Genomic DNA, 9798 nt, shown 5'->3' with positions numbered 1-9798 from the left:
GTAGTCCACACCCTTAAATGAGATGTTAGGATCATTTCTTTGACTCCCAAAAGGGAGGTAGTCCACACCCCTTAAGTTTGGAGTAAATAACATTTTTTAATTTTTTTACAAAAAATGGCTAAGGGGAGTATTTCCACACCCTTACAAGAAGGACCAAATAAATTACATAAGACATTTAATTATATAAAATTAAGATAAATAATTAAGGTTCAAATGAGGAACCAAAATAAGGTAACTAAGTAAGTAAGAAGGAAAAAAAGTCAAGTTTAATAAAGACGAAAAAATTAGAGGACAAATATGAAGGGGAGACATAAAGGTTAGCTAATAGCCATTAAATGGGTAAACACTTGAAGCAATTTAGAAGAATACTTGGCATGGTCTAAAAAAGGAAACCTAATTGACTAAACAATAGAGGACCCTAACTTAAAAAGTTATAATAGACTAAGGACAAAGCTTAAATTAAAGGGAAATTAGGAAGGAGATAAATTTGGAAAATCAGTTAAGTGGGAAGATTCTTTTCTGACATTAATGGATTGAAGATAAGGGGAAAATGCATGATTTAATTAAAGAAAGAAGTTAAAAAGGAAGCTTAAATAGAAAATCACACACACACATATGTATGTACATACGCATGTATGTATGTATGATGTATATATGTATGTATTCATGTGTATATTGATATATATATATAGGCTTAGTATAAAAGTAGAGTAATATAAAAAGCATATGGATACATGTGTACGTATGTGTGCGTGGGAAGGGGTGGGCAATTGACTTCGAGTATCAGACAAACAATAAGGCAAGTAAGAGCCAGGGGCACAGTGTTGAAATGAATGGCTCATGCCAATAGAATGCTATGAAACTAGCCGGCCATCGAGCAGCATGAAGGAAGATAGTATTTGGAAAAGAGGCATAAATAGAGAGTGCCGAAAAGACAAGGAAGTTCCAAGTAAAAACTCAAAGGTGGTGTTGATTGGCAACCCAGGTCCAAGAGCGGATGTATAGAAATGCAGCTCTAACCACTCAAGCCAGCTAAGTTCTCAGAAAGGGGAAAGTCAGAAGAGAGTCATCAGGGAGCATCAGGTATTCCAAGTAATCAGTAGAAAAGACCAAATTCAAAGTACCAGTGAGTTGAGAGTCCCACAATGACTATTATAAGAGGTTTATAACACAACTAGAAAGAAAGTGCAAGTGCTATGAACCAGTGGGAGAGCGGAGGGATACTAAGGCACAATGACGACCAACTAGGAGAAAGGTCATCAACCCATACTAATCACCAAGTAGCGGCAATGAAGAAGGGTTTGCCACTTAAAAAAGGAGGGTGTTAGCAACATAGAGGAAGAGGGGGGGCTTGCAAACAGATGTGATGCAGTTGCAAATCGAAACTGTGAAGGCACAAGCATAAGGAGACAGTTAAGAGGAAGCTTGTGAGTCTTTTAAAGGATGCACGGAAAAGTGTCGATAAGCGTTGAGCAAGAAATTCATGTAGGGTGGTGCATAACACTTAGGGAGGTCAATAAGCTTAGGCAAAGGGAGGAGGTGGTTGAGCTAGAGAGTGGTTAGGGGTTTGGTTAGGTTGAAAGTGGTTAGGTTACTAAAGGGGGAAGGGGAGGTGGCTTTAAATTAAGATTCAAATAAGAGGGTTTGAAAGGTTAAGAGTCTCATAAAAAAGTAAAAGAGGGGGGCTTGTTTCTATTAGCGCCTGTGATTTTTAAAAGAAAGTAGAAACACAGGGGTGGGGGGGTTCATAGGACGATTAGTAAAAGAAATATGGAAATGAAAATGTGATTAATTAGAATAAAATCTCGGGGGGTCCCTATGTATCAACCCTATATATTGCGTGCATTCAAGGTCCATTTATAAAATCCCTAACCTGTGAAATTTCCATTAATAAAACGCACCCTTTTCTTATTCAATCTGTAAATTTTTTCCCAAAATACTTTTTTTTGCACCCTTATGTTTGTGAAAATGTGAGAACAAATGAAATTAAATATCCCCTTATGTTGAACTCACATGATAGTCACATAAATTATTGATTGAAACCCCCGAGAACAAAATGCAATAAAACAAGAGTAGAGATGGGGGGGGTAGGGGGTCTAGGAAAAATTAAAGGAGGGGTCAGGGGAAATTATAAGGAAAATACAACGAAGAGGTTAGGGGAATTACAAGGGGGGTAACATAAGGGGAGGGCAATAAAGCATAAAGCATATAACTGTGGGTAAAGGAAAGGTGTGTGTGTGCGCATGTGTGTGTGTGTGGGGAAGACTTTAGAACATCCCTTTTCATAGTGAAATGAAAACAATTAAGATAGTGGGCGAAAGAAGTCTGAAATGTATTAGAAAGAAAAGTTTTAAGCAAGTAGTGAACCGCTACTAATGTTTATATAAAAAACACCACAAAGGGGTAAGACATTCTGCAAAGCTTTGCAAAATGCATAAATGCACAAAAAGTTGAGCTTTGACAAGTCATAGCAAGCTTCATTTTTATTGAAGAGGGGAGTTTGCATACCTGCCAACATCCAACAAGAAAAACATGGTGAGAACTAGCTTAAACTTAGTTGGGAAGATAGGTGTCATAAACACCCCTCCCTTGTTATAGGTATCACAATAAAAATTACCACTAAACACACACATATATAGATGTAATGATTAAGAAAAGGGAGAGAGGTCATTTGTAAAAAAGTAAGACAAATTGGGCTAAATTAGAGGGAAATTTGTACAAAATATTTAGAAAGAGAAAGGGGGAAAAAAACGGGGGGGGGGGGGGGAGTTAATGTAATTTTATGCGAATAAAGCTAATATGGAGGGGAATTTTAAAGGGCAAGAACATTGTTAAAAAGTTAATGAATTAAAAGTGTAATTGTAAGGGGAATAAAGAGTAGAGGATTTTACACAAAGGAAAAAATTATAAAGTGAGGCTCACAACACTATTTGAAGGAACACCTAGAACGATTATAGTCAAAAAGAGCTAACAAGGGTGCTTTCAAGAGAGACGTACCTTACTAATGTAAAACAAATAGCTTTGTTTTTTATAGGTCAACGATCCTTAATTGTTGATTAATTAATCACTTCAACAAAATGAGAACCTTTAGATGCTTTTTCAATGCTTTATTTGGAAATCATTTGTGAATTTGTTCAGCTTAGCATTGTTATAAGCATTGAAAGTTGCTTCTTGTTTTGGATATTTTCTTGAGAAAAAATTTTTTTTATGTGGATTTTGTATTTTTCCACATTTCTACCATCAATGCCTTAGTAAGGTGGTTCCTGGAAGGTAGTCCTTGTGGCTATATCTCAAAGCAAGTGACTCAATCCATGACCACTCAAAACCAAAGGTTGAAAATTATATGCATAGACACCTCCACCTTATGACTAGCTTTGTGGGGTAGGTTATTGCATCACCATTTTCAAAGTCAATAAAATCAATCATGACCTTCTCTTGGAGCGATCCATTGCCACAGTCTCCATGGTAAAAGGATGCATGAAGGTCATAGAGTCCTACTTTGAGTTGTGAAGGTACTTGCATTTTTGTGGAAGAATCTATCTTTTCTCTTGTGCTTGATTTCTCTTGCATGCTCATTGATGTGTTGGTTATCTTGACAATCAACCTCATTCACACTGATGTGAGTCTCCTTCCGCCTTTCTGTTTTCTGCTCGCCTTTGCCTTTTCCCCTCTCCCCTTTGCCTTTCTACCTCTCGCCTCTTATTTTTCCTGGACCCTCTCCCCACTCCCATTTCTCCTTTCCCCTCTTCCCTCTAAAATTTCCTTTCCCTTTTCCCTCTCCTGTTTCCCCTTCTAAAATTCCCTTTCCCCACTCCCCTCTCCCCTTTTCCCTTTCCCCTCTCCTCCCCTCTAAATTTTTTTGGCCTTTCCCCTGTGCCCTTCTCAAATTCACTTTCCCCTCTCCCCTTATAAAATTCCCATTCCCGTGTCCCCTTCTAAAATGTATTTTCCCCTCTTATTATCTGTTCTTCTAAAATTCCCTTTCCATTTGCATTAGTTCTTCAAATCATCGTGATCATGCCTTTTCCTTTTTCCCTTCCAACACTTGGTATAGGGAATCATGATGCTCTCTTACTGTCAAAATTGCTAGTGGTAGGTGATGGAGATCAAATGTGGTCTTTCACAATCACATACCTACCTTTAAAAGTCTTTTGCATAACTTTTTGAGTCATCACCACAAGATACCCTATCAGCGTCTTGCTAGATTCTATGTTAGGCCAAATTACAATGACTACAAAAACTCCACTAATAATGCCCAACATTGTTTGGACTCTTTAAAAGAGAGAGAGAGAGAGAGAGAGAGAGAGAGAGAGAGAGAGCACGCTCAAAGTATTGACCCTTCAAAAAATACCTAGATTCTTCAAAAAATGCTAATACAAATGGAAAATCACACCAATTGAGTGTGATGAAAAAGTAGAAATTCAATTATTGAACATGTTGATATGTATTATGTAATACTATTATAAAAGTACATACCAGATCTCAACAAATATGTTGGGATTAGTGCTATTGTGATGATAAAGCCCGTAAATTGGCAATTGAGCAATGCTTGAAGGATATGAGCAAAAAAGCTTATGTGGTGCTACTATATGGATGTCATGTTATGTTTTGGAATGCTTGAAAACTATGGGTTGGAGTTGCTATCGTCCATGAAACTCTCATTACATGCTTGCTTTTCATTAGGCCTTTTATCTAAGTATCAAAGGGCTCTCTCTCTCTCTCTCTCTCTCTCTCTCTCTCTCTTGCCCCCCCCCCCAACCACCTTTGTCCCCCATCCCTCAGGCCATCCCTCTTGTCTCTCTTCCCTTTGCCCCTAGCCTTAGCCAACGTGTACTTCCTTACTACTTATTCCATTCTCTACATTTCATAATGAGAACTCAGGAATTTGGGGGGGGGTTCTTGGTTGTGGGCCCTGGGGTGAGTTCCCCACACGGAAAGTGTCCCATGACCCGAAGCAAAGTGCACGAGCGGAGGGAGTTTGGACTGTGGAGATGAGGAGGAGAGGGATGCTTTTTTTCTAGGTGATAGTGACATTTTACTTGGATAACGATGATAAGAGTGTGAAGGCTGAAGAAGTAGAAGCAGAATTTTATTATCGTCCTAGGGGGCCCAAAAAATGACCCATGGGACCTAGTCCTCAGTACAAAAATCTCCTCTGGTGTGCAGGGGTCAAGAATTTTGAAGAGATGAAATGCAGGAGGACGCGGATTCAAGGGTGGAAAGGGGAGGAGCTGAGGTGGAACGATGGGGGGGGCCAAGGTGGCAAGTGGGGGGCACGTGGAGGGGGTGGTCAACGACGGGGGGCGGCGGGGCAAGTTGGGAAGGCGTGAAGGGACAGGATAAGGATGGCAGGGCTGAGGTGGAGGGGTCAGGGGTGACGTGGAGGAAGGGGATAGGGCAAAAGATAAGAATAAGGTCATGATCGTTGTCGTGTTGTATGATTTGTATGATCTATTATACCATAGCCAAAAACTTTCGTCGTCCAAAGCTTTGAAAGCTTCAACAGGAGCTGCTTCTTCTTCTTCTGATTTTCTATATCGTCTCTTCTTCTGAGCTGCTTGCTGAGCTTCGTTTTCTTCTTCGTCTTGTTCAGTTTTTCCCATCCTTGAGCTTTTCTGAGCTTCCATGGATACCACCGCCGGTCTCCTCTCCCCCCGCCTCTTCTCCCCCTCCTCCTCCCCTTCTTCTTCCTCCTCCTCCTTCTCCTTCTCCCCCCTCCCTTCCCCTCGCCCCCTCCTCTCCCCCCCCTCCACCATCCATGGCTTCTTCCCTGACCTTGACCCCTCCTTCTCCCTCTCCCTCTCTGATCCCCCCCCCCCTCGTCGCCGCCCCCCCTTCCTCGTCTCCTCCTACTCCGCCGGTAGCTGCACCAGCCCCCCCCGCCCCCACCCCCCTCCCCCCCAAACCGAACGCCTCCCTCCCCCCCCTCCTTTCTCCTTCCTCTCCGGCGCCAACATCCGTAAAACCCACTACTCCGTCCTCGGCGTCCCCCCCTCCGCCTCTCGCCGCGAGATCCGCCTCGCTTATCACAAGCTCGCCCTCCTCTACCACCCCGACGTTAGCCCCCTCCACCAGCTCGACACCGCCACCAAGATCTTCTCGGAGATCAATGACGCCTACGCCACGCTCGCCGATCCGCAGAAGCGAGCTTGTTACGATTTGAAGCTTGCTCTGGACTCGCCTGCCAGCGTCGCTCCCAGCTTCAGCACAGCGGCCGCGTCCCCACGGAAGTACACGGATTCGTCTACGGGCCGCGTGTATCCGTCGATGAATTCTTTCTACAGAGAGTGGCGGAAAGCGCGCAATTAGAAGATGGGCGGTAATCCTGTGGGCTGAGTTTCGGTCCATCGCAGCTGAATTTTCCACGGTGCGTTCATACAGGTATTGATGTCGACCCATTGAGACAGCGAAAGTCGTACTTGCGTAACTTGGGCGATCCCTGCTCATGCAGGAAGCATTCCTACTTTGTATGTACAGATCCTCAAGTATGTCCGACTTGAGGATCTCCGACAACCTGTCTGTTTACTGCAATTTGAATGCTTTGAAGTTTGAACAGCCGTCGGTGTATGAAATGAATCGCGCCAACCAGCTTGTCTGGTTTTGTAAATTTTCCACTTCTCATCGGTCACAGCTCCATGTAGAAAGAGGTTGCATCTCAAGAGGCATTAGTGCTGCCGATAATATTATATTTCTTCTTCGTGAAGAGCAGTATTTTCTTCATCAAAATCTTTGTCAATACTTATTTACCTCGAAAGTGCTTCACCTTGGTTTTGATTGCCTCCTTGAAGCCCTCAACCCAAGAAAGAATTCGTATTATAGCTTGGAACTTGGTCCCTTTAGAGGCCATTATGGAGGAAATTTTTTGATTTTTATATTTGGAGAGGGGGGTTGATTGGGGAGCATTCTTTCACATGGATGTTTTTGGAAGTAGTATATGAATGCTTGTATCAAAGTGACATTATAGATTGGAACTTGGCAATTTTAGAAAAGTTTTGGATTTGGATTTCTTGGATATATTTGGATAGTGTGGTTGATTGGGGGGCATTCTTTCACATGGATTTTTTTGGAAGTGGTATATGAATGCTGGTATCAAAGTGGGGTGTTGCCTAAGATTTTTCGAGGCATTGATTTGAGCTCTTAGTAAGGCAAAAGGGAGAAGAGGGTTGGCCTTTTTCGAGGCATTGATTTGAGCTCTTAGTAAGGCAAAAGGGAGAAGAGGGTTGGCCTTTTTCGAGGCCTTGATTTGAGCTCTTATTAAGTCAAAAAGGGGAAGAGGGTTGGTCTTTCTAAACACGGGCTCACTTTGAATGTGGCCATATGTATGAGGCCCTTCTAATCTCATGTCAAAATTTCCACTTTAGAGGATGAGTTTGGGAATGTTCCTGGAATCATCTAGGTATACATCTAGGTATATATTAGCTCTTCTTTGTGCTCGACCTCACTGTCAAGCATGGAAACTTCATCATTGTCTATCTAATCCATTGTAAGAATCACAAAGAATCAAATGGAATCTTGCTCCATGAAGTTCCCTAATCCTATCCATACGATATTGGAATTTACGATCTTATATGTAGACCACATTGACCTCTATAGGAATCTTCTTTAGTGCAGCATGGCTCTAGGTTCTAGAATGTAGACAAAGGTATCCTTTCCATCTAGTTTCCCATAGAGGTCTAAATACGTGGTAGTGGTGCCTAGCTTTCATTTGGGTTAAATATGGCCTTAGCTATCCATGCAGCTAGTCCTTTCGTTCTTGTCCATTGTCCATCATGACCATTTGACTTGAGAAATCTTCCTCCTTTCTGAGCCACCTGCATAGTGATCTAATACTTTGTGAGAGGGGAAAATTTTCCATTGGATATATACAATGGTTTAGGACCATTTTTCTTTTGGCAAGTTTGCCTTAGGATCCACTCCGTTTTTCCACTTTGGCTTGGAATGCTTAAAAATCGCTCCATCTTTGTTTTATAGGGATGTCGAAACCCATAGGTATCCCCAAAAGCTTGAAGATTTTTCTTCCTTCGATCTTGGCATCCCATAGCATCATGAAAGGGTTGGTAGTATGATGGTTTGGAATGAGTTAGGACAAATCCTGATGTAAGAATGTGTCGAGGTACTCCATTACCTCTGGAACATCTTTCATTTTTGGGAGTGAGGATTGTTCATCTACAAAAGGTTGATTGACTATGTGAGAGCCATTAGGTAATTCAGTGCCTTCATTTCACCCCATTTGCCAAGAGCAGAGAGTTTGTAGCAATGGCAACAAGAAAAGGTGTAATAAGGCAATCTACTTGATTGACTGTGTGAGAGCCATGAGGTAATTCAGTGCCTTTATTTGACCCTTCATTTCACCTCATTTGCCAAGAGCAGAGAGTCTGTAGCAATGGCAAAAAGAAAAGGTTCAATAGGGCAATCTACTTGATTGATCTCTAAGTGAGAAGGAATCAAACATCTCCCCTCTGATCTTTGCCTTGAATGAGGAAGGAGAAGACTTATATAAATCAACTTAGTGATTTCTTCCCATTTTTTGTTGCATTCTTCTTCAATGTCTTGCATGGCATCTTTCATAAACATTGCTAATACATCAGTTATCTGACTCCTAGCTTAACAAGGCATTTATTTTGGATCCATGAGACCAAAGGCATCAATTGGAGAAAGGGAAGTATCACTGTCAATATCAAGCTCATCACAATCAGTAGCATTAGCCCTCATGCCTCATCTCATCAACACCTTTGCCCATCAAACAACTCTTTAATGCTTCAGCATCTATACTTTTTGAAGGAGGAGAAAGAGCACCTTGAGGAATACATTGTATGCAACCTTAACCATGTGTGGCACTAATGGATCATAGAAATTATCAAAGGCTCCCCCTAGTTAGAAGAAACATTTTGTTGCATAAGGAGAGAAGAACCATACGTCTTGTCATTTCTTCTTCTACTGACATTTCCAAGTGAAGAGTCAACTCTAATGTGTATTATTCTTTCTTCCTCCAACTATATAAATAATAAATAATAGCCCTTGACTGTGGTCTAATCATTCAATCATTGGCTCTTTTTTCGATACGAGATAACTTATATGTGATTTCATCATTTGTTTTTACGTAAAAACATGTTTTAAATGCTCTTTTGTTGGTTATTTTTTTTTAAAATTCTCCTTGTTGAAACTCATTTGTATAGGCAAAATTTGCTTTCTAACCTATAAATACTACACTACCTAACCTCCCCCAAACCTTACTATTTCCCCTAAAAACAAGCAAATGATTGATTATTAACTAATCTTATATGGATTAATACCCTTTAATACATGGATTATTGACCCTTGGTAGTGATCCTTGTTCAAGGTTTGGACTATGTCCATCTCTCAAGTTCTTTCTTAAACTTAAGATAAAGGATTCTTAAGAAGGGTGTGGATTACCCCCCTGATTATTTCAATTAAGAAGGGTGTGGATTACCCCCCTGATTATTTCAATTAAGAAGGGTGTGGATTACCCCCTGATTATTTCAATTAAGTTAACTATTTGGTTCACCCCCCTTGTTAAATTCATTCAATTATTGTCACTCATAGGTGCAAACTACCCCCGCCTCCTATCTCAATTATGTTGCTCTTGGGTTTGGACTAACCCCCTTGATCATTACATTCATTTGCTTTCTTTGATTAAATACATTTAGGATCCATCTATAGTTCTTTGTCTTCTTGGTAAAAGCGATAAGAAGCCGGGGAAAACAAGCATTACTGTCTTCCCACACGATACCAAATTTTTTCTAACAAATGGTTTTTAGTGGATGGTGATAGGTAAGT

General features: G+C 41.0%; 1 protein-coding gene across 1 annotated transcript; it reads left to right on the top strand.

Moving 5' to 3' along the window:
• Positions 1–5123: 5123 nt before the first annotated feature.
• On the top strand, positions 5124–6659 carry LOC147883891 (uncharacterized). Its single transcript, XM_087398892.1, has 2 exons — positions 5124–5236; positions 5874–6659. The coding sequence occupies exons 1-2, from the start codon at positions 5124–5126 to the stop codon at positions 6307–6309; spliced, it is 549 nt and encodes a 182-aa protein (XP_087255018.1). The 3' UTR covers positions 6310–6659.
• The last annotated feature ends 3139 nt before the right edge of the window (positions 6660–9798 follow it).

The sequence above is a fragment of the Dipteris shenzhenensis genome, chromosome 27, assembly GCF_047967505.1.
Source record: "Dipteris shenzhenensis isolate YYH24624 ecotype China chromosome 27, Dip_SZ_1.0, whole genome shotgun sequence".
Classification (NCBI taxonomy): domain Eukaryota; kingdom Viridiplantae; phylum Streptophyta; class Polypodiopsida; order Gleicheniales; family Dipteridaceae; genus Dipteris; species Dipteris shenzhenensis.
This window is presented reverse-complemented; position numbering and strand designations above follow the sequence as displayed.